At 49.6% G+C, this 25,572-nt stretch overlaps 1 protein-coding gene across 1 annotated transcript; it reads left to right on the forward strand.

Annotated features, from left to right (window-relative positions):
- The first annotated feature begins 1,271 nt into the window (after positions 1 to 1,271).
- Positions 1,272 to 24,544, forward strand: LOC139422363 (atrophin-1-like). Its single transcript, XM_071173568.1, has 10 exons — positions 1,272 to 1,615; positions 5,691 to 5,834; positions 7,578 to 7,682; positions 8,132 to 8,251; positions 8,358 to 11,170; positions 14,511 to 14,727; positions 14,836 to 16,315; positions 16,505 to 16,648; positions 23,519 to 23,699; positions 23,888 to 24,544. Exons 2-10 carry the CDS (start codon positions 5,808 to 5,810, stop codon positions 23,919 to 23,921), a joined length of 5,121 nt encoding a protein of 1,706 aa, XP_071029669.1. The 5' UTR covers positions 1,272 to 1,615; positions 5,691 to 5,807; the 3' UTR covers positions 23,922 to 24,544.
- The last annotated feature ends 1,028 nt before the right edge of the window (positions 24,545 to 25,572 follow it).

The following is a 25,572-nucleotide window of genomic DNA, read 5'->3' on the forward strand; positions in this document are numbered from 1 at the left end:
ATCATTAAAATGAAAGCTCTACTTTAGGCTGGTTATAGGCTGTATTGGCTACTGGATCTTCTCTATGTCACTACTTTCACATGCAATAGGATGGAACGTTTAGAACTCTGCAGGTAGAAATTCGGGGAGGCAGGTATCCTAGAGCGTTGGGCCAGTAACCGAAATGTTGCTAGGTCGAATCCCCGAGCTGCCAATGTAAAAAATCTGTCATTCTTCCCCTGAACAGGCAGTTAACCCACTGTTCCTAGGCCGTCATTGAAAATAAGAATTTGTTATTAACTGACTAGTCTAGTTAAATAAATAATGCATTGGGCTGCCACATTTACCCATTCTTAATTAAATAGATGATTTTGTTCATATATCTTGCATCCTCCTAAATAAGCCCCTGGCGTGGCTGACACGTGTATGCAGTGACAAGCTGCATCATATTAACAATGTATCAGCTGTAGCTACACTGTTATATAAATTGTTGCAGGTATATCAATTGCATGTTCTAAATGTAGCAGCAGAGGGAGCGCGAGACGTGGCCTTTTTATGTGAAGGTAAAAGGCGCGCAAGCGCAGTAGAGCGCTCCTCAACATGGTTACTATGGTTACTACACAATAGGAGACGGGACAGGGCGCTGTGCAAATGGGGAGAAGAAAAAATGAAAGGGGAGAGTAGGGAGGTGGTTTGCAGAACCGCTTGACTGGACACACTGTAGCTAGCTCCCCCGACACTGTGCAGAGTAAAAGAGAGAGGTAGACGGAGAGAGAGAGAGAGAGGTGGAAGGAGAAGAAACGGGGTAGGCCTCGGCCTAGGTTTTAGGGGAAAGGGTTATACACCCAAAGAAGAACTCCGTTCTAGGCATGAATAGAATGGATACAAAACTTTGAGAATGCACTATTATCTAGGCTATAACGGCATTATTCAGTTCGATGCTGTTTGACTACACGTTGGGCTGCATGCTGTAGCCATGTGCCCATCAATACAATGATGGGGAGAAGTTATAGAACAAAGGGAGAGAAGGTAAGATTCTGTAACTTGAGAGTTATTGTGTGTATAAAGGATCCATGCAAAGTAGCTTATGGCTAGTGCACAGTGATCCTACATTGGAGTGGGGGAAGATAAAACTGAAAAAGGGACTTCTCTCCTCCCCTCTTCTGAGTGTTGGCCCTCTGCGCCTCTTCCTTCTCCCTGCCTCCCTTTCTTCTCGCTCCCCCATTCCTTAAGAATATGCAAATCACGCCCTCCTCGCCCTCTCTTTCTCTCTCCCTCGAAGTGCATCCCTTGCTCGCCCTCAGTAGATTTTGTGACTGTACCGACGGCAAAAAGTGCAAGTCGTGTTGACGGAGGAAGGGGGAGAAAGAGAAGGGGGAGAAGGGGGTGGGGAAGAGGCAAACGTACGCATCAATTCGTACAGTCTTCAGCGGCACCCCGTTTTTTCCTGCAACGATTTGGGAAGGAGAGAGAAATTTCTGCATTATTTGCGGAACCGTTGCAATATGATCCAGCAGCCTCTGTTTATAGGTGCGCGTGCTGCTCCTATGTGTGTATGTCAACGTACAGTATAAACCGAGAGAGACGGTTAAAGAAAGGGAGAGTGAAAGGGGACACGCATCGCTGGATATCATAGGTAAGGAGAAGGGAAAATGGATGCTTATATATTTTTGCTATTCTTGTTGGCCACGTTTGTGTCTTCCCCCCCTTTCTTTGTGCGTTAACAATCATGCGTTATGTGTAATTCATGCCCGGGTAAAATGTGTGTTAGGTTACAACGCACAACAGACGCACTCACATTCCAACGAGAAAAGGCGTCTCGGTGAGTCGGTAAAGAATGCCTTTCGCCATTCTATTCCGAATGATTTTTTCAAGACATGAAGAAAAAAAATAGTACCCTATGGGAGAAACACAACAGGCATAGATAGACACAGGACCCATTCTATTCTGCATTATCAGTGTTAGCCAATATGTGCTATTGCACATAGCGTCTACATCGTCGGTCTAGTCTATTCCGACGTAGCTCGCTTGTTGTACAGAATAGCAGAGCCGGTCGCATCTGCATGTGTATCAATAACAGTAGCGGGAGAAGAAAGAAAGAGAACCGTTGCGGTGCCTGCTTCTCGGTGCCTGCGTGTCGGTGTCTGTCGGTGATGTGAGCTGTGTAACTGCATACTTACACGGGCTAAAGACATGCTGCGATGCAACACATATTTCATTTGAATGATTTCATGTGTGTGAGAGCGATAAACAGTTCATGTGCACATATGTGTGTGTCTGTTTGACCATTGCTGTACATTGTGTGATTATTATAAGCTATGGTAAATGCTGTGTTTGCTTTTAGTGTTGATGGACCACAGCCAGGGACCAGCAAATGAATCCATGAATAGTAGCAGCCAGCCACCTGTGACTAAGATATACTGACTGTATACGGTATCTATGTGTCATTGGGATCCATAGCCTCCCTCCTCTGCTTTACATTGGGCCCATAGGCCTACACTTCCAAAATATTGATTCCGTAGTACAAGTGATGGCTCAATGTTTATCATTGAGTGTGTGGAATTGTGAATTATCTTAACTACTGCAATATAGTAGACAACAAGTCTATGGGTAAAGTCACTGTAGAGCCATGCACATTGCACATGTAAAGGAGGTGGTTCTGTGAACCAAGATAGCTTGATGACTGACGAGTAGCCTAGTCTGAGACGTGGACTTGTGTTAGCTCTCCGGGCTAAATGCCTAGGCTTTAGCTCAGCAGGATAACAGAGTCTTGTGGCACTTAGTCCAGGTTCAAAGCCAGTCGGTCCCACACACTCACCTGATGTTGAATTCATGCCAACTGACTATACACTATATGTGTCTGTGTGTGAATCTGTAACTAACAGCTGTAACTGTTTGTATACAGTGTGTGAGTGTATGAATAAGTCAACATATGCAGTATGCACTAATAATTCATATATGTAGTAATGGTGCCACCAGACACTGAATCTGTGTGTTTACTGCTCGATGGGTTGAACACAAGGACCTCCATTGTCAGTGCTAACTACCTGGCTAAATATATCCCTTCATTTCACCCAGTGTGTCACTATTCTATTTATATCCTCATTCAGTATACATGAGCTTGACTGGGTGAATGGGTGAATGAGTTGGACCTTGTGCAACCCGTGTCATATTTCATAGTCTACTACCCTAATGAATGAAGGGGTGAAAAAGTTGGACCTCTACAACCCGTGTCATATTTCATAGTCTACTACCCTAATGAATGAAGGGGTGAAAGAGTTGGACCTGTAAAACCTGTGTCATATTTCATAGTCTACTACCCTAATGAATGAAGGGGTGAATGAGTTGGACCTGTACAACCCGTGTCATCTTTCATAGTCTACTACCATAATGAAAGAAGGGGTGAATGAGTTGGACATGTACAACCCGTGTCATATTTCATAGTCTACTACCCTAATGAATGAAGGGGTGAATGAGTTGGACCTTGTACAACCCGTGTCATATTTCATAGTCTACTACCCTAATGAATGAAGGGGTGAATGAGTTGGACCTTGTACAACCCGTGTCATATTTCATAGTCTACTACCCTAATGAATGAAGGGGTGAATGAGTTGGACCTTGTACAACCCGTGACATATTTCATAGTCTACTACTCTTATGAATGAAGGGGTGAATGAGTTGGACCTTGTACAACCCATGTCATATTTCATAGTCTACTACTCTTATGAATAAAGGGGTGAATGAGTTGGACCTTGTACAACCCGTGTCATATTTCATAGTCTACTACTCTTATGAATGAAGGGGTGAATGAGTTGGACCTTGTACAACCCGTGACATATTTCATAGTCTACTACTCTTATGAATGAAGGGGTGAATGAGTTGGACCTTGTACAACCCATGTCATATTTCATAGTCTACTACTCTTATGAATAAAGGGGTGAATGAGTTGGACCTTGTACAACCCGTGACATATTTCATAGTCTACTACTCTTATGAATGAAGGGGTGAATAAGTTGGACCTTGTACAACCCATGTCATATTTCATAGTCTACTACTCTTATGAATAAAGGGGTGAATGAGTTGGACCTTGTACAACCCGTGACATATTTCATAGTCTACTACTCTTATGAATGAAGGGGTGAATGAGTTGGACCTTGTACAACCCGTGTCATATTTCATAGTCTACTACCCTAATGAATGAAGGGGTGAAAAAGTTGGACATATATGTTGCATGTCATGGTCAATTACCTGTATCTATTAGTGATGGGGGGAAGATCAGTTACATATTGGGATATTGTTTTTGATGATATATTGTATCGCATCGTTTTGACAATATTGCAATATTATTTTCCCATGACTGATCAAAACTGGCTTTCTCATGATCTGTTGTCTGAGCAACATGTTTGGAACATCGAATCGCAATGAAACAACAGTGTCAATGCGCAAAACATAGAATCGTGAGAATCACAATACACATCGTATCAGCACATAAGTATCATGGTAATATCGTATCGTGAGATCCGTGGTAATTCACAGCCCTAGAATCTATGAATGAATGAATTATCAGACTGTTAACCCCATGTAGGTTTGGGTCTGGGGCTGGGCTCCTGTAGGGTAGGTAAGGGGTGTCAGGTAGCCTAGTGGTTCAAGCATTGGACTAGTAACCTAGAAGGTTGCAAGATCAAGTCCCAGAGCTGACAAGGTAAAAATCTGTCCTTCTGCCCCTGAACAAGGCAGTTAACCTACCGTTCCTAGGTTGTCACTGTAAATAAGAATTTGTTCTTAACTGACTTGCCTAGTTAAATAAAGGTGAAATAAATGAGCTAATGTGGTTCTAATAGCCCCGCTGGTTACCTGAGGCTCAGTATCAAATAGAGATGGCTATAACAGTTTAAACTCTTTCTGACCCAGGCTGAACTCAAACACACATCCAATTTCTTTGGGAAGGTTCTGTACAGTATCCAAGTACGAATGTTCATCAGCATAAGGGAATAATCTGTGCACAGAATATTTTCTTCCAAATGTGTTTATTGTGATACACGACAGTATCCCTAAATCTGTGTACAGATTACATGTCCTTAAAGGAAAACCACACAAAACTATATTTTGGTATTTGTTTCATTAGTCCAATGTTGCAGTATGAATCAAAATGCACCATACCGGCTGTATTTCTGTTTTTTAAAGTTATATATCTTGAAAACTTGATTTCTGACATGCAACATTTTTGGGACTATATCAACAATGGACTAATGAAACAAATACCAAAATATTGTTTTCGGGTGGAGTTTTCCTTTAACTGTGATTCTTCTGAATGAACTGAACTGCGGTGTATTACTCATCAATGCATCCATTCAGTATTGAAGTGTGATATGAGTCAGATATCAGTTTTCCTGTAGCATCGTTGTGTTGAGGATCCTTGACTTGTACATGCACTCAAAGCCATGCCAGGTTAATCAGTCCACCATTGCAATGAATTGCCTATAACCGTAGTTGTAATGTTGATGTTATTGTTCGATATTTATCCTTCGATATGTGTACAGCATTTGTTATTATGATTGATGGTGCTCTGTAACGTGTCCTGTAAAATAACGTGTTGTTTTATTGTTATTGTATCACTGTATTTGATTTGTATGGGGTTTTCTGATGCTACCTAATTCAATGGGACTGGCCTGGTTAGGTAGACAATTCATAATTGTGGTGTTTTTTTCCAGGTTGTAGAAGCTCAGATGGTGGTGAGGTGATTTTCAGTCCTACAGAAAAAGACAAGGACACCACTTCATTCACTGCTATGGCCTGTGGGGAGGGATGGACATCATAAAGGAGTAACGATGAAAACTCGAACTCACAAAGAATCGGTATGAACTGTTTCAATGGCTTCCTTCATCTCTACCATGTTCCCCTGTGTAGCTGAGTGTGCATGTGTGGGTCAGATTGCAGATGTGTTTATTGTTCGTATGTTGTACTATATTGCACAGAGATAGATTGTGATGTTATATTTGACATCATTTAAGATTAATAAGACTTTTGAAGTTAAGATATTCTGTGTGTGTATTCTGTGTGTATATTCTGTGTGTATATTCTGTGTGTATATTCTGTGTGTGTATTCTGTGTGTATATTCTGTGTGTGTATTCTGTGTGTATATTCTGTGTGTATATTCTGTGTGTATATGCTGTGTGTGTATTCTGTGTGTATATTCTGTGTGTATATTCTGTGTGTATATTCTGTGTGTGTATTCTGTGTGTATATTCTGTGTGTGTATTCTGTGTGTGTATTCTGTGTGTGTATTCTGTGTGGACATTGATGTCATAATTATTCCTCTCTCTGTTCTCTTCTCTCCTCCTCGTTCTTGCCGCCTTCTACCCTCCCAATTCCTCTTCTCTCCTTTCCCTCCTCATGCTCTTACCTCCCCCACCCATTACTGATCCTCTCTCCTTTCCCTCCTCATGCTCTTACCTCCCCCACCCATTACTGATCCTCTCTCCTTTCCCTCCTCATGCTCTTACCTCCCCCACCCATTACTGATCCCCTCTCCTTTCCCTCCTCATGCTCTTCCCTCCCCCACCCATTACTGATCCTCTCTCCTTTCCCTCCTCATGCTCTTCCCTCCCCCACCCATTACTGATCCTCTCTCCTTTCCCTCCTCATGCTCTTACCTCCCCCACCCGTTACTGATCCTCTCTCCTTTCCCTCCTCATGCTCTTACCTCCCCCACCCATTACTGATCCTCTCTCCTTTCCCTCCTCATGCTCTTACCTCCCCCACCCGTTACTGATCCTCTCTCCTTTCCCTCCTCATGCTCTTCCCTCCCCCACCCATTACTGATCCTCTCTCCTTTCCCTCCTCATGCTCTTCCCTCCCCCACCCATTACTGATCCTCTCTCCTTTCCCTCCTCATGCTCTTCCCTCCCCCACCCATTACTGATCCTCTCTCCTTTCCCTCCTCATGCTCTTACCTCCCCCACCCATTACTGATCTTCTCTCCTTTCCCTCCTCATTCTCTTCCCTCCCCCACCCATTACTGATCCTCTCTCCTTTCCCTCCTCATGCTCTTCCCTCCCCCACCCATTACTGATCCTTTCTCCCTCATTCCTGCCCCCTCCATATTTCATTATCCTTCGTTCCCCCTTACCCTTCCTGATCCCCTTTCCCCTCCTTTCTGCCCTCTCCATCCCTCACTTTTTATTTCCCCCTCTCCCCTCCTCCTCCTTGGTTTTGTCCTCTACTGTTCTCTTTACTTATTGTTTTTACCCCTTTACGTCCCTCTACCCCCCCAACCCCCATTTACCTCCCTCTACCCCCTTTACCTCCCTCAACCCCCCTTTACCTCCCTCTACCCCCTTTACCTCCCTCAACCCCCCTTTACCTCCCTCTAACCCCTTTACCTCCCTCAACCCCCCTTTACCTCCCGCTACCCCTCTTTACCCACTTCTACCCACTCTACCCCCATTACCCACCTCTACCCCCTTTAACCACCCTCTACCTCCCTCTACCCTCCTTTACCCCCCTCATACCCCATTTCCCCTTCTCTCTCTTCGTTTGTTCCTCCTCTCTCCTTTTCTCCTCCTTCTTCTTGCCCCTTCCACCCCTGGCGGTTCAGATGCCAATGCGCAGTGGGCGGAGGCGGGGGGGAAGCAACGAGGAGAGGAGGGGTAGACGCCCGCATCCCAGCCCTTCTCGTGCAGAACGAAGCGACAGGCAGACGGTGAGAACCTATCATGTTTTATGTCTGTTCTTTCCCATGTTCTCTCTAAGAAACTCTTGTAATGTTGTCCCTCTGTGTCTCTAGTAATGGCAGTCTCTTTCTCCCTTTGGCTTTGTTTGTCATGTAGTCTTTCCATCTAGATTTGTCTATAGTAAAGTGTGTGTGTGTGTGTGTGTGTGTGTGTGTGTGTGTGTGTGTGTGTGTGTGTGTGTGTGTGTGTGTGTGTGTGAGAGAAGAGGCTGTCAGTCATTAGATATTGATCTACATGTAAGCCTTAATGAAGCCGTGTGTCTGTATGCCTGTATGAGTCATCACCACCATGGTTGCCTTATACATACAATTGTAGTGCCAAAGTGGTGTGTTTTATACTGCTTTACCTGCAGTGTCATATCTTTGAGTTTGTCTTTCTTACTTAAAAAATGATATACATGGCATATTCTGTATCGTAGCAAAGAGCTGCTGGCGAGGAATTGGCTGTCAGTCGCTTCAATCACAGATCGCAAGGCCATGATTCGTCAGAGAGTGAAGGGGAGGAACTTGTGCCTCCACCAAAGAGGCAGAAAGTCCAGGTTAGTGTAATGTGATGTTGAACTGCACCACTAGGTTGAATTAGGATGTTTTAATGTCAACATTTAATTAATATATACTTTCCTCATATTCACCTTATGTCATCAGGATTCTTCCTCTGTCACCAACCCACCGACTTCAACTCATTCAACTGACAGTACTCCCCCCACTATACCGCCCCCACCCTCGGCTCCCAGACAGTCACGTGACAGTGACAACGAGGATGGTCAATCCCAGGGCAGCAGGAGCTCAGTTGTAGGGAGCTTGGCCAATAGTCTGAGCAGTGGGCGGGACATCGACCAGGACAATCGATCTTCCTCCCCGAGTCTCTCTGCCTCGCCTCCAGCCAGTTTAGACTCTGACTCTGATGGTCCAGACTCACCAAAGCAAGGAGAGGGGGAACGGGAGAAAAGGAAAGAGGGAGGAGTGGGGAAGACAGGAGGAGAGGAAAGGAGAGCAGCCAGAGAGGGGAGAGGGGATGAGTCTTGCGGGGATGGAGAAAGGAAGGATGGAGGAATAGAGGACAGCCCTTCTCTGAAGCTGCCATCCTCCTCCATCTCTTCCTCTGCTCCTGTTCCCTCTCTCCGCGGAGCAGGGGATTCAGCCAATGACAGCAATAGTGGCAGGAAGTCCTATTTCTCACAGGACTCCAAGCTGGTAAGCAAGATGGAGTATGGACCGGCCAGCGCTGACACTGTGCACAGTGGCAATCGAATGAACTCCAAAGCTAAAGCTCAGTGCGTGACCAAGGCAACTGTCGCCGGGGGAGACTATCCCCTCGGCAACCCCAGCATTCCACACCCCCCTCCACCACCCCTTCCTCCTCCACCAGCGCTGAAACCCTTAGAACTAGGGGGGCAGAACCTGCCCTCAGAAGTCAAGGTAGAGAGAGAGAAAATGGAGAAAGGTGAGAAACTGATGGACAACAAGACGGCTCCTCCCTCTCTTTTACCCCAAACCAGCCCCTTACCCCCCTCCCAGCCCCCGCCCCACCCCCACCACTACAGTCCCACTGGCTGGCAGGGAGGCACCGCAACCGGTTGCCAGGGGAGCTGGGGCTACACCCGTTACTCTGGTAACCACCACACTCACCAGCCGCAGCACCAACCCCCAGTGCAGCAGCAGCAACTGCCATCCGTCTACAACCCCCCTTCCTCCCGTCATTCGTCCTCCTCCCACCCCCCTTACCTCCCCCACCCCCACAAGGAGTACCTCCCCAGGTACGCTTCCGGGGGAGGGGAAAGGGAGAGGGGGGTGGCCGGCGAGAGGGAGAGGGGGGGAGTGAGGGTGGAGTATGGGGGGAGGGAGATAGGTAGGGATTTCTCGGCTGGTAGTGGTAGTAACAGCAGCACTTCTGGTGTAATGGGGGGTCCTAATGGGGTCCAAGGGAGGGAGTTTGGGAGTCAGAACCGGGAGTACCCAGGCCTGGGACCTCAGGGCTCTGTGAGAGACCCCCCCATGGGTCCTGGGGGAAGAGAATTTGGACTGGGGGGGTTCAGAGAAAGAGAGAGGGATAGAGATAGAGAGAGGGAGAGGGAGGGAGAGAGGGATGTAGGAGGAAGGGAGTTTCCTTTACAGAATCGTAATGAGAATCAGAACAGAGAGTTTGGACCCACCGGTGCTGTTGGAGGAAGGGGGCACCCCAGAGACAAAGAGGGGGGGCGGTGGGGAGAATTTGGGGGCCAGATGAGAGAGGTGGGGGGCAATAGTAACCCCAATAATAACCCCCTACCACTAGGAAACCCCCCAAGCTCAACCAGTGGGTTACCTGCAGCCCCCATGCTAAACCGCGATCCCCCTTCCTCACCCCAAAACAACCCCAGCCACCCTACCCTACCCCCCCACCCACATCCTCAAAGCGCCACCAAACGAGACTACCCCCCATCGATGGACCAGGGACAGACAAGGCACAGTTCCCCCTCTGGACCAGAACACTTCCACAGAGAGTACCCTCCTGGGGCCAAGGACTATCCCCCTGGTGGCCCACCCTCCACCGGCACGGCCCGTGAGTACCCCAGTCCTCCCGGAATGACTCCAAACCTGAGCCGAGACTACCCAGGTGGACCTCAGATCCCCCACCTGCCCCACCCCCACTTTCCAGCCCAGCAGCCCAGAGACAGGGACCGAGAGAGGGACACCAACCAGCGAGAGTCGTCTCTGTACCAAAACCGTGGCGGTCCCCCCCAACCCCCTTCCCTTTCTCCCTCCTCTTCCTCCTCCACTCCTCATGGACACCCTCCGAATGCTCCTTACCCTCCTCCGCCACCTCCTCCCCCTCTCCCCACTCCCCAAACCTCCCTCGCTCAGCCCCAACCCCCCTCCGGCCTGGGACCCAATCACGTTCGTCCGGCAAATTACCCTTCCTCCAATCAGACTCCTGCAACACCACTCTCTCCTTTACTAAACCCCTCGACCAATCAGATGGGAGGGTTTCCTTCCTACCCGCCAGGCTCCTCCTCCGGGGCCAACATGTCACTTCCTGGTTCAGGTGTGTCACCTGGCTGTCGGCCCTCACCTTTTCACAGCACTTTGAACAGCCACGCCCCCTTCAGCAGCCCCTACCACTCCAATGGGAACAGTGGGAACAACCTGGTCCCGACTAACAGCAATAGCAACAGTAGCAGTGGCAGCAGCCATACCAACTCTCTCTCTCAGTCCCTCTCACCTCAAAATGCCTCAAAAGGACCCCCACCTCTTAGTAACCCCGGCAACAACAATGGCACTTCTGCCCCTGGCTGTAGCTCCTCACTTCCTAGAGATGGGCATTCTGATTCGTCCACAGGTCCACCTCCCCCACCTGTCATCAAGGAGGAACCAATAGAGGAGAGGGAGGAGAGTGAAAGCCCACCTCCTGTTTTAAGAAGCCCCTCCCCTGAGCCCAAGCCGGTGGACATTCCGATCCACGCCAGCCAATCAGCACGGTGAGAAGGGATAGGCGTCATAGCAACAGAAAGGCTCCATCATATGTCACTCTAACAAGTTCTAACAACTGATTTATGTGGTTTTATCTATGTTTTTGTCAATGGCACTTAATCATAATATGTCAGATATTATTTATAGATAAAGGGGCTGAGAAATGTATTCCTGTCACAGAATATGTTTTGTAGACAGGCCTACAGTATATCAAAGACAACACCACCCATCACAGAATATGTTTTGTAGACAGGCCTACAGTATATCAAAGACAACAACACCATCACAGAATATGTTTTGTAGACAGGCCTACAGTATATCAAAGACAACAACACCCATCACAGAAGACGTTTTGTAGACAGGCCTACAGTATATCAAAGACAACAACACCATCACAGAATATGTTTTGTAGACAGATCTACAGTATATCAAAGACAACAACACCCATCACAGAATATGTTTTGTAGATCAGTAAAGGGGGATTCCTAGTACAATTTAATGCCTTCAACTGAAATGTGTCTTCTGCATTTAACCCAAAGCCTCTGAATCAGAGAGGTGCGGGGTGCTGCCTTAATCAACATCTTGAGCGTCCGGGGAACAGTGGGTTAACTGCGTTGCTCAGGGGCAGAACAACATATTTTTACCTTGTCAGCTCAGGGATTCGATCCAGCAACCTTTTAGTTACTAGCCCAACACTCTAACCACTAGGCTACCTGCCACCAGTATATCAACGATAACACCACCCATCACAGAATATGTTTTGTAGATAGTCCTACAGTATATCAAAGACAACAACACCCATCACAGAAGAGGTGTTGTAGACAGGCCTACAGTATATCAAAGACAACAACACCCATCACAGAAGAGGTGTTGTAGATAGTCCTACAGTATATCAAAGACAACAACACCCATCACAGAAGAGGTGTTGTAGATAGTCCTACAGTATATCAAAGACAACAACACCCATCACAGAATATGTTTTGTAGATAGTCCTACAGTATATCAAAGACAACAACACCATCACAGAATATGTTTTGTAGACAGGCCTACAGTATATCAAAGACAACAACACCCATCACAGAATATGTTTTGTAGACAGGCCTACAGTATATCAAAGACAACAACACCATCACAGAATATGTTTTGTAGACAGGCCTACAGTATATCAAAGACAACAACACCCATCACAGAAGAGGTGTTGTAGACAGGCCTACAGTATATCAAAGACAACAACACCATCACAGAATATGTTTTGTAGACAGGCCTACAGTATATCAAAGACAACAACACCCATCACAGAAGAGGTGTTGTAGACAGGCCTACAGTATATCAAAGACAACAACACCCATCACAGAATATGTTTTGTAGACAGGCCTACAGTATATCAAAGACAACAACACCATCACAGAAGAGGTGTTGTAGACAGGCCTACAGTGTATCAAAGACAACACCACCATCACAGAAGAGGTGTTGTAGACAGGCCTACAGTATATCAAAGACAACAACACCCATCACAGAAGAGGTGTTGTAGACAGGCCTACAGTATATCAAAGACAACAACACCATCACAGAATATGTTTTGTAGACAGGCCTACAGTATATCAAAGACAACAACACCCATCACAGAAGACGTTTTGTAGACAGGCCTACAGTATATCAAAGACAACAACACCATCACAGAATATGTTTTGTAGACAGGCCTACAGTATATCAAAGACAACAACACCCATCACAGAAGACGTTTTGTAGACAGGCCTACAGTATATCAAAGACAACACCACCATCACAGAAGAGGTGTTGTAGACAGGCCTACAGTATATCAAAGACAACACCACCATCACAGAAGAGGTGTTGTAGACAGGCCTACAGTATATCAAAGACAACACCACCATCACAGAAGACGTTTTGTAGACAGGCCTACAGTATATCAAAGACAACAACACCATCACAGAAGAGGTGTTGTAGATAGTCCTACAGTATATCAAAGACAACAACACCATCACAGAAGAGGTGTTGTAGATAGTCCTACAGTATATCAAAGACAACAACACCCATCACAGAAGAGGTGTTGTAGACAGGCCTACAGTATATCAAAGACAACAACACCATCACAGAAGAGGTGTTGTAGACAGGCCTACAGTATATCAAAGACAACAACACCCATCACAGAAGAGGTGTTGTAGACAGGCCTACAGTATATCAAAGACAACAACACCATCACAGAATATGTTTTGTAGACAGGCCTACAGTATATCAAAGACAACAACACCCATCACAGAAGACGTTTTGTAGACAGGCCTACAGTATATCAAAGACAACAACACCATCACAGAATATGTTTTGTAGACAGGCCTACAGTATATCAAAGACAACAACACCCATCACAGAAGACGTTTTGTAGACAGGCCTACAGTATATCAAAGACAACACCACCATCACAGAAGAGGTGTTGTAGACAGGCCTACAGTATATCAAAGACAACACCACCATCACAGAAGAGGTGTTGTAGACAGGCCTACAGTATATCAAAGACAACACCACCATCACAGAAGACGTTTTGTAGACAGGCCTACAGTATATCAAAGACAACAACACCATCACAGAAGAGGTGTTGTAGATAGTCCTACAGTATATCAAAGACAACAACACCATCACAGAAGAGGTGTTGTAGATAGTCCTACAGTATATCAAAGACAACAACACCCATCACAGAAGAGGTGTTGTAGACAGGCCTACAGTATATCAAAGACAACAACACCCATCACAGAAGAGGTGTTGTAGACAGGCCTACAGTATATCAAAGACAACAACACCATCACAGAAGAGGTGTTGTAGACAGGCCTACAGTATATCAAAGACAACAACACCATCACAGAAGAGGTGTTGTAGACAGGCCTACAGTATATCAAAGACAACACCACCATCACAGAAGAGGTGTTGTAGATAGGCCTACAGTATATCAAAGACAACAACACCATCACAGAAGAGGTGTTGTAGATAGGCCTACAGTATATCAACGACACCACCACCATCACAGAAGAGGTGTTGTAGACAGGCCTACAGTATATCAAAGACAACACCACCATCACAGAAGACGTTGCCAGATAATAAAGATAGTATCATCATATGGGAACACCACCATCACAGAAGACGTTGCCAGATAATAAAGATAGTATCATCATGTGGGAACAACACCATCACAGAAGACATTGCCAGATAATAAAGATAGTATCATCATGTGGGAACAACACCATCACAGAAGACATTGCCAGATAATAAAGATAGTATCATCATGTGGGAACAAAATCCGATGCATAAATTGGTTATATTTTGCTGATGTGGTTCTAGGTTCCACAGGGTTCTAGATCGGGGCAGTGGAAACTCCTGCGCCCGCAGCGACGTTCTCTTTGTGCCCCTGGACGGCTCCAAACTGTGGAAGAAGAGGAACGAGGTGATCGAGAGAGCCCGGAGAGAGGTGGAGCAGAGGGCCAGAGACCTGAGGGAGAAAGAGCGGGAACGAGAGAGGGAGAGAGAGAGGGAGCGGGACCTGGAGAGGCATCTACAAGTGAGTATAATGAGGCAAGGAGGGGGAGGCGATGAGCGAGGGAGAGGGACACAATGCTCAATTTCCTTCTCCATTTTGTCTCTTTAAATGCTCCCTCTTTCCCTGCAGCAACAGAAGGACAATAACAATGGAAATATACAACGCCAGGGATCCTCTCTCTTCTTCCCCTCCTCTTCCTCCATCCTCCTCGACCCTAACTCCTCTTCTTCTAACCCTGGGTCTCACCCTCAACCTCACCCCCAGCAGCACCACTCCCACCCTCACCCCCACGCTCACCTCCACCACTCCCACCTCCACCCCTCCCTCTCTCAACACATCCCACACTCCCTCCTCATGCAGTCAATGGGGGGTTCAACAGTGGTTGGCCCACAGGGGGCTCTGGGGATCGGGTTAGGAGGGCCGTACCTGGGCCCTGACACCCCGGCACTGCGGACCCTGAGCGAGTACGCCCGGCCCCACGCCATGTCCCCCCTCGGGGCTAGTCGCCAACACCAACACCCGCATGTCCACCATCATGGCCACCCTCATGGCCACCCCCATGTCCACCCCTCCTTCTTCCTCCCCCAGTTCCAGAACCATGCTCTGGCCCACCCACATCACATGCCTGCTGATGCAGCCACAGCGGCAGCTATCTTGGGTTTCCTCTATGGGGGCAGTATGGAGGGAGGGCCAGGGGGGCATGGAGGAGGACATGGGGGGATGGGGGGTGCAGGGTTAGGGGGGATGGGGTTTCCCCATGCAGTGGCAGCCCACCGTGAGCGCATGAAGCCGGGGTTTGAGTTTAAGAGTGAGGACAGGGTGTACCAGCCGGGCTCCTTGGGAGATCCTACGGCTCTCGCCCTCGCCCACTCCCACTCGCATGCCCACGCACACGCTCATGCACATGCTCACTCCCTACTGCTGGGGGGAGGGGGTGGAGGTGAGGTGTCCATTTATGGCACCCCCCCTCCCCAGGCTCCTCCACCCCCACCACCGCCCCTCCAGAACCCAGCGTTAGCCCCAGTGAGTCGCCTCCCTAACCCTCCTCCCGCCCCTCAGTCCCTCTCCAACCCTCCCCCCTTCTCCCTGCTTCCTCCCTCGCTCCCCTCTCACCCTGCACCTGCACCAGCCCCTCCACCCCCAGCCCCTGCAGCTGCACCTCTGCCTGCTCCTCCTCCACCCTCCTCCAACCCTGTTTCATCCCTCCATCACCCCACACCGCACTCCTTTCCCAGCTCCCTCCCCCCATCTCACCCCCCACCTGCCCCTGCCCCGGTGACCGCCCCTCCTGAGACCTACCCCCTTTCCACTCGCTCCCCCACCACCTCTGAGAGAGAGAGGAGTGGAGAGAGGGAGAGAGAAAGAGAGCGAGACAGAGCGGGGCTGCCAGCCGGTGGAGAGAGGGGCCGAGAGAGGGAGCGAGAGAGAGAAAGAGAAAGAGAAAGAGAAAGAGGGGAAAGCAATGGAAGTGGAGGAAGTGGTGGAAGTGGAGGAGGAGGAACAGGAGGAGGAGAGATTCCGGGGCGTCTTCAGATGTTGAACGTCACGCCTCATCATCACCAGCACTCACACATCCACTCCCACCTGCACCTGCACCAGCAAGACACAGGTACCCACTGCTGCTAACCACAGTTGTGATCTTGTACTATGATCTACACACTACTATTTAGTGCTCTTTTGAGCTGGACCTGAGAAAGCTCTTCCTGTCTGATACAGATGTTGATGTTAACGTGGTTGTTGATGCTGTGACTCTTATTAAATATCTCCTTGTGTTTCCTGTTACATCATTGGCCCCTAGCGGCGGGCGGGGTGCACCCCCTGATGGACCCGTTGGCATCGGGGTCTCCCCTGGCCCGCCTGCCCTACCCAGGGGCAGCGCTGGGCACCCCCATCCTGGCACACCCCCTCACTGAAAGCGAGGTGCTACGACAACAACTCTTCGGTGAGGAAAGGCTGTTTTTTTCAGTCTGTTTGTTTATTTTTCTGTCTGCCTGCCTGTCTGTCTGTCTATGTTGTATCATGAATATGATACCTACTGTACCTATCTTTCTGTCACTATCTACCTTACCTGTCTCTCCTCTTCTCCACTCCTCCTCTCACCTGTCTCTTCTCCACTCTTCCTCTCACCTGTCTCTTCTCCACTCCTCCTCTCACCTGTCTCTTCTCCACTCCTCCTCTCACCTGTCTCTCCTCTTCTCTACTCCTCCTCTCACCTGTCTCTCCTCTTCTCCACTCCTCCTCTCACCTGTCTCTCCCTTCTCTACTCCTCCTCTCACCTGTCTCTCCTCTTCTCCACTCCTCCTCTCACCTGTCTCTCCTCTTCTCCACTCCTCCTCTCACCTGTCTCTCCTCTTCTCCACTCCTCTTCTCACCTGTCTCTCCCTTCTCTACTCCTCCTCTCACCTGTCTCTCCTCTTCTCCACTCCTCCTCTCACCTGTCTCTCCTCTTCTCCACTCCTCCTCTCACCTGTCTCTCCTCTTCTCCACTCCTCCTCTCACCTGTCTCTCCTCTTCTCCACTCCTCCTCTCACCTGTCTCTCCTCATCTCCACTCCTCCTCTCACCTGTCTCTCCTCTTCTCCACTCCTCCTCTCACATGTCTCTCCTCTTCTCCACTCCTCCTCTCACCTGTCTCTCCCTTCTCCACTCCTCCTCTCACCTGTCTCTCCTCTTCTCCACTCCTCCTCTCACCTGTCTCTCCCTTCTCCACTCCTCCTCTCACCTGTCTCTCCCTTCTCCACTCCTCCTCTCACCTGTCTCTCCTCTTCTCCACTCCTCTCACCTCCTCTCCTCTCTCCACTCCTCCTCTCACATGTCTCTCCTCTTCTCCACTCCTCCTCTCACCTGTCTCTCCCTTCTCCACTCCTCCTCTCACCTGTCTCTCCTCTTCTCCACTCCTCCTCTCACCTGTCTCTCCCTTCTCCACTCCTCCTCTCACCTGTCTCTCCCTTCTCTCCTCTCACCTGTCTCTCCTCTTCTCCACTCCTCTCACCTGTCTCCTTCTCCACTCCTCCTCTCACCTGTCTCTCCTCTTCTCCACTCCTCCTCTCACCTGTCTCTCCTCTTCTCCACCACTCCTCTCACCTGTCTCTCCCTTCTCCACTCCTCCTCTCACCTGTCTCTTCTCCACTTCTCCTCTCACCTGTCTCTCCTCTTCTCCACTCCTCCTCTCACCTGTCTCTCCTCCACTCCTCTCACCTGTCTCTCCTCTTCTCCACTCCTCCTCTCACCTGTCTCTCCTTGTCTTCACTCCTCCTCTCACCTGTCTCTCCCTTCTCCACTCCTCCTCTCACCTGTCTCTTCTCCACTCCTCCTCTCACCTGTCTCTTCTCCACTCCTCCTCTCACCTGTCTCTCCTCTTCTCCACTCCTCCTCTCACCTGTCTCTCCTCTTCTCCACTCCTCCTCTCACCTGTCTCTCCTCTTCTCCACTCCTCCTCTCACCTGTCTCTACTCTTCTCCACCCCTCTTCTCACCTGTCTCTCCTCTTCTCCACTCCTCTCACCTGTCTCTCCTCTTCTCCACTCCTCCTCTCACCTGTCTCTCCTCATCTCCACTCCTCCTCTCACCTGTCTCTTCTCCACTCCTCCTCTCACCTGTCTCTCCTCTTCTCCACTCCTCCTCTCACCTGTCTCTCCCTTCTCCACTCCTCCTCTCACCTGTCTCTCCTCGTCTCCACTCCTCCTCTCACCTGTCTCTCCCTTCTCCACTCCTCCTCTCACCTGTCTCTCCTCTTCTCCACTCCTCCTCTCACCTGTCTCTCCTCTTCTCCACTCCTCCTCTCACATGTCTCTCCTCTTCTCCACTCCTCCTCTCACCTGTCTCTCCCTTCTCCACTCCTCCTCTCACCTGTCTCTCCTCTTCTCCACTCCTCCTCTCACCTGTCTCTCCTCTTCTCCACTCCTCCTCTCACATGTCTCTCCTCTTCTCCACTCCTCCTCTCACCTGTCTCTCCTCTTCTCCACTCCTCCTCTCACCTGTCTCTCCTCTTCTCCACTCCTCCTCTCACCTGTCTCTCCCTTCTCCACTCCTCCTCTCACCTGTCTCTTCTCCACTCCTCCTCTCACATGTCTCTCCTCTTCTCCACTCCTCCTCTCACCTGTCTCTCCTCTTCTCCACTCCTCCTCTCACCTGTCTCTCCTCTTCTCCACTCCTCCTCTCACCTGTCTCTCCCTTCTCCACTCCTCCTCTCACCTGTCTCTCCTCTTCTCCAATCCTCTTCTCACCTGTCTCTTCTCCACTCCTCCTCTCACCTGTCTCTTCTCCACTTCTCCTCTCACCCGTCTCTTCTCCACTCCTCCTCTCACCTGTCTCTCCTCTTCTCCACTCCTCCTCTCACCTGTCTCTCCTCTTCTCCACTCCTCCTCTCACCTGTCTCTCCTCATCTCCACTCCTCCTCTCACCTGTCTCTTCTCTTCTCCACTCCTCCTCTCACCTGTCTCTCCTCTTCTCCACTCCTCCTCTCACCCGTCTCTCCCTTCTCCACTCCTCCTCTCACCTGTCTCTCCTCGTCTCCACTCCTCCTCTCACCTGTCTCTCCCTTCTCCACTCCTCCTCTCACCTGTCTCTCCTCTTCTCCACTCCTCCTCTCACCTGTCTCTCCTCTTCTCCACTCCTCCTCTCACATGTCTCTCCTCTTCTCCACTCCTCCTCTCACCTGTCTCTCCTCTTCTCCACTCCTCCTCTCACCTGTCTCTCCTCGTCTCCACTCCTCCTCTCACCTGTCTCTCCCTTCTCCACTCCTCCTCTCACCTGTCTCTTCTCCACTCCTCCTCTCACATGTCTCTCCTCTTCTCCACTCCTCCTCTCACCTGTCTCTCCTCTTCTCCACTCCTCCTCTCACCTGTCTCTCCTCTTCTCCACTCCTCCTCTCACCTGTCTCTCCCTTCTCCACTCCTCCTCTCACCTGTCTCTCCTCTTCTCCAATCCTCTTCTCACCTGTCTCTCCTCTTCTCCACTCCTCCTCTCACCTGTCTCTCCTCTTCTCCACTCCTCCTCTCACCTGTCTCTCCTCTTCTCCACTCCTCCTCTCACCTGTCTCTCCTCTTCTCCACTCCTCCTCTCACCTGTCTCTCCCTTCTCCACTCCTCTTCTCACCTGTCTCTCCTCTTCTCCACTCCTTCTCTCACCTGTCTCTCCTCTTCTCCACTCCTCCTCTCACCTGTCTCTCCTCTTCTCCACTCCTCCTCTCACCTGTCTCTACTCTTCTCCACCCCTCTTCTCACCTGTCTCTCCTCTTCTCCACTCCTCTCACCTGTCTCTCCTCTTCTCCACTCCTCCTCTCACCTGTCTCTCCTCATCTCCACTCCTCCTCTCACCTGTCTCTTCTCCACTCCTCCTCTCACCTGTCTCTCCTCTTCTCCACTCCTCCTCTCACCTGTCTCTCCCTTCTCCACTCCTCCTCTCACCTGTCTCTCCTCGTCTCCACTCCTCCTCTCACCTGTCTCTCCCTTCTCCACTCCTCCTCTCACCTGTCTCTCCTCTTCTCCACTCCTCCTCTCACCTGTCTCTCCTCTTCTCCACTCCTCCTCTCACATGTCTCTCCTCTTCTCCACTCCTCCTCTCACCTGTCTCTCCCTTCTCCACTCCTCCTCTCACCTGTCTCTCCTCTTCTCCACTCCTCCTCTCACCTGTCTCTCCTCTTCTCCACTCCTCCTCTCACATGTCTCTCCTCTTCTCCACTCCTCCTCTCACCTGTCTCTCCTCTTCTCCACTCCTCCTCTCACCTGTCTCTCCTCTTCTCCACTCCTCCTCTCACCTGTCTCTCCCTTCTCCACTCCTCCTCTCACCTGTCTCTTCTCCACTCCTCCTCTCACATGTCTCTCCTCTTCTCCACTCCTCCTCTCACCTGTCTCTCCTCTTCTCCACTCCTCCTCTCACCTGTCTCTCCTCTTCTCCACTCCTCCTCTCACCTGTCTCTCCCTTCTCCACTCCTCCTCTCACCTGTCTCTCCTCTTCTCCAATCCTCTTCTCACCTGTCTCTTCTCCACTCCTCCTCTCACCTGTCTCTTCTCCACTTCTCCTCTCACCCGTCTCTTCTCCACTCCTCCTCTCACCTGTCTCTCCTCTTCTCCACTCCTCCTCTCACCTGTCTCTCCTCTTCTCCACTCCTCCTCTCACCTGTCTCTCCTCATCTCCACTCCTCCTCTCACCTGTCTCTTCTCTTCTCCACTCCTCCTCTCACCTGTCTCTCCTCTTCTCCACTCCTCCTCTCACCCGTCTCTCCCTTCTCCACTCCTCCTCTCACCTGTCTCTCCTCGTCTCCACTCCTCCTCTCACCTGTCTCTCCCTTCTCCACTCCTCCTCTCACCTGTCTCTCCTCTTCTCCACTCCTCCTCTCACCTGTCTCTCCTCTTCTCCACTCCTCCTCTCACATGTCTCTCCTCTTCTCCACTCCTCCTCTCACCTGTCTCTCCTCTTCTCCACTCCTCCTCTCACCTGTCTCTCCTCGTCTCCACTCCTCCTCTCACCTGTCTCTCCCTTCTCCACTCCTCCTCTCACCTGTCTCTTCTCCACTCCTCCTCTCACATGTCTCTCCTCTTCTCCACTCCACCTCTCACCTGTCTCTCCTCTTCTCCACTCCTCCTCTCACCTGTCTCTCCTCTTCTCCACTCCTCCTCTCACCTGTCTCTCCCTTCTCCACTCCTCCTCTCACCTGTCTCTCCTCTTCTCCAATCCTCTTCTCACCTGTCTCTCCTCTTCTCCACTCCTCCTCTCACCTGTCTCTCCTCTTCTCCACTCCTCCTCTCACCTGTCTCTCCTCTTCTCCACTCCTCCTCTCACCTGTCTCTCCTCTTCTCCACTCCTCCTCTCACCTGTCTCTCCCTTCTCCACTCCTCTTCTCACCTGTCTCTCCTCTTCTCCACTCCTTCTCTCACCTGTCTCTCCTCTTCTCCACTCCTCCTCTCACCTGTCTCTCCCTTCTCCACTCCTCCTCTCACCTGTCTCTCCTCTTCTCCACTCCTCCTCTCACCTGTCTCTCCTCTTCTCCACTCCTCCTCTCACATGTCTCTCCTCTTCTCCACTCCTCCTCTCACCTGTCTCTCCTCTTCTCCACTCCTCCTCTCACCTGTCTCTCCTCTTCTCCACTCCTCCTCTCACCTGTCTCTCCCTTCTCCACTCCTCCTCTCACCTGTCTCTTCTCCACTCCTCCTCTCACATGTCTCTCCTCTTCTCCACTCCTCCTCTCACCTGTCTCTCCTCTTCTCCACTCCTCCTCTCACCTGTCTCTCCTCTTCTCCACTCCTCCTCTCACCTGTCTCTCCCTTCTCCACTCCTCCTCTCACCTGTCTCTCCTCTTCTCCAATCCTCTTCTCACCTGTCTCTTCTCCACTCCTCCTCTCACCTGTCTCTTCTCCACTTCTCCTCTCACCCGTCTCTTCTCCACTCCTCCTCTCACCTGTCTCTCCTCTTCTCCACTCCTCCTCTCACCTGTCTCTCCTCTTCTCCACTCCTCCTCTCACCTGTCTCTCCTCATCTCCACTCCTCCTCTCACATGTCTCTCCTCTTCTCCAATCCTCTTCTCACCTGTCTCTCCTCTTCTCCACTCCTCCTCTCACCTGTCTCTCCTCTTCTCCACTCCTCCTCTCACCTGTCTCTCCCTTCTCCACTCCTCCTCTCACCTGTCTCTCCTCTTCTCCACTCCTCCTCTCACCTGTCTCTCCTCTTCTCCACTCCTCCTCTCACCTGTCTCTTCTCCACTCCTTCTCTCACCTGTCTCTTCTCTTCTCCACTCCTCCTCTCACCTGTCTCTCCTCTTCTCCACTCCTCCTCTCACCTGTCTCTCCCTTCTCCACTCCTCCTCTCACCTGTCTCTCCTCGTCTCCACTCCTCCTCTCACCTGTCTCTCCCTTCTCCACTCCTCCTCTCACCTGTCTCTCCTCTTCTCCACTCCTCCTCTCACCTGTCTCTCCTCTTCTCCACTCCTCCTCTCACCTGTCTCTTCTCCACTCCTCCTCTCACCTGTCTCTCCTCTTCTCCACTCCTCCTCTCACATGTCTCTCCTCTTCTCCACTCCTCCTCTCACCTGTCTCTCCTCTTCTCCACTCCTCCTCTCACCTGTCTCTTCTCCACTCCTCCTCTCACATGTCTCTCCTCTTCTCCACTCCTCCTCTCACCTGTCTCTCCTCTTCTCCACTCCTCCTCTCACCTGTCTCTCCTCTTCTCCACTCCTCCTCTCACCTGTCTCTCCCTTCTCCACTCCTCTTCTCACCTGTCTCTCCTCGTCTCCACTCCTCCTCTCACCTGTCTCTCCCTTCTCCACTCCTCCTCTCACCTGTCTCTTCTCCACTCCTCCTCTCACATGTCTCTCCTCTTCTCCACTCCTCCTCTCACCTGTCTCTCCTCTTCTCCACTCCTCCTCTCACCTGTCTCTCCTCTTCTCCACTCCTCCTCTCACCTGTCTCTCCCTTCTCCACTCCTCCTCTCACCTGTCTCTCCTCTTCTCCAATCCTCTTCTCACCTGTCTCTCCTCTTCTCCACTCCTCCTCTCACCTGTCTCTCCTCTTCTCCACTCCTCCTCTCACCTGTCTCTCCCTTCTCCACTCCTCCTCTCACCTGTCTCTTCTCCACTCCTCCTCTCACATGTCTCTCCTCTTCTCCACTCCTCCTCTCACCTGTCTCTCCTCTTCTCCACTCCTTCTCTCACCTGTCTCTCCCTTCTCCACTCCTCTTCTCACCTGTCTCTCCTCTTCTCCACTCCTCCTCTCACCTGTCTCTCCCTTCTCCACTCCTCTTCTCACCTGTCTCTCCCTTCTCCACTCCTCTTCTCACCTGTCTCTCCTCTTCTCCCTTTCCTCTTCCTTCCCCCTCCAGGCGCTCCGTTCCGTGAGCTGCCCCAGCCCTCCTCTCTGACAGGTTCCATGTCAGCGGCCCACCAGCTCCAGGCCATGCAGCAGGCCCAGAGCGCAGAGCTGCAGATCCAGAGACTGGCCCTGGAACAGCAGTGGATCCACCACCACCACCACCACTCCCTCACCCAGGACGAGTACTACAGGTAGCCTACTAATGGGACCAGGGGAGCTGGGTGGGGTGTGGGGAGACTGTGTCTGGTGTGTGTGTGTGTGTGTGTGTGTGTGTGTGTGTGTGCGCGCGTGTGTGTGTGTGTGCGTGCGTGCGTGTGTGTGCGTGTGTGTGTGCATCATCCCTGACCCTGTCTCATACAGTCTCTTCTCTCTTCCTCAGCCACTTAAAGAAGGAAAGCGACAAGACCCTGTAAGGGAGGAAACAGAGAGGGGGAACAAGCCCACGGAAGACAAAGAAATATCTGCAAAGGAAGAAGAAAACAACAAGACAGAAGCACTAAGAACAATGAAGGAAGCATCAAACCATAGGAACCTGAGGAGAAATGAACTGATTGCGAAACCAGATGAAAAAAGGGGAGAGAGGGATGAGAGGAGTGAAAACGTTGCTCACAGTCTGTGTTGTCTGTACTATACCATAGCCCCAGACTCTGGGCGCATCACAGCGTATGTTGTTCAACTCCAGTTTTGTATTGTGCCCTGTACAGTATACTAGGTGGGAGCAGCAATATAATGCAGTACAGTCTGGTGTAAATGACCTTATGCCAGGAAGAATGTGTACATGAGGCTCTCTTTTATTTCATTGCATGTAGCTAGGCGCTTATTCTGAACTGGTTGAACTCCTGGTTGTATTTTTAGTAATCGCCCTCTCTTTCCTAACGGACAGGTGGTGTATGAGTATGCATGAGACCAGCGATTAAGAAATGTCATATTATGTTAACGATTAATAGTATTGTTATTATTATTGTCTGTTTGTTGATAATTCTATAATTCTATATACATATTATTTGTATTGTTATTTTATTACATTTTCATGGTATGGCGGTTTCTTTAATTTTTTATTGTGAAACGAGATGCAAATGAAGGAAAAAGATAAACTACATCATTTTTTGGGGAAAATATATGGGTCTCTGATGTGGTTGTGTACAGTATGTTCTCTCCCCCCCCTCTCTCTCTCTCTCCCCTCTCTCTCTCTATTTCTCTCTCTCTCTCCCCTCTCTCTCTCTCGCCCTCCCCTCTCTCTCTCTCTCTCTCAACACACAGACAATAGCATTTCTGTCTTGGTTTTTATATAAAACACACATAAAGCCTACAGTAACAGTCAAAAGTTTGGACACACCTACTCATTCAAGGGTTTTTCTTTATTTTTACTAGTTTCTACATTGTAGAATAATAGTGAAGACATCAACACTATGAAATAACACATGAAATCATGTAGTAAAGAAAAAAGTGTTCAACAAATCAAATTTATATTTTATATTTGAGATTTTGAAGTAGCTACTCTTTGCCTTGATGACAGCTTTGCACACTCATGGCATTCTCTCAACCAGCTTCATGAGTTAGTCAACTGGAATGCATTTCAATTAACAGGTGTTTCTTGTTAAAAGTTAATTTGTGGAATTTCTTTCCTTAATGCGTTTGAGCCAATCAGTTGTGTTGTGACAAGGTAGGGGGGAAATTCAGAAGATAGCCCTATTTAGTTAAAGACCAAGTCCATATTATGGCCAAAACAGCTCAAATACGCAAAGAGAAACAGTCTATCATTACTTTGAAACTGGCTCTCCTGAGGACCGTCACAGGGAAGGAAGATCCAGGGATATCTCTGCTGCAGAGGATAAGTTCATTAGAGTTAACTGCATCTCAGATTGCAGCCCAAATAAATGCTTCACAGAGTTCAAGTAAAATACATATCTCAACATCAACTGTTCAGAGGAGACTGCGTGAATCAGGCCTTCATGATTGAAATGCTGCAAATAAACCATTACTAAAGGACAAAACTTGCTTGGGCCAAGAAACACAAGCAATTGACACGACCAATGGAAATCTGTCCTTTGGTCTGATGAGTCC

The sequence above is a fragment of the Oncorhynchus clarkii genome, chromosome 2 (assembly GCF_045791955.1).
Source record: "Oncorhynchus clarkii lewisi isolate Uvic-CL-2024 chromosome 2, UVic_Ocla_1.0, whole genome shotgun sequence".
Taxonomy (NCBI): Eukaryota; Metazoa; Chordata; class Actinopteri; order Salmoniformes; family Salmonidae; genus Oncorhynchus; species Oncorhynchus clarkii.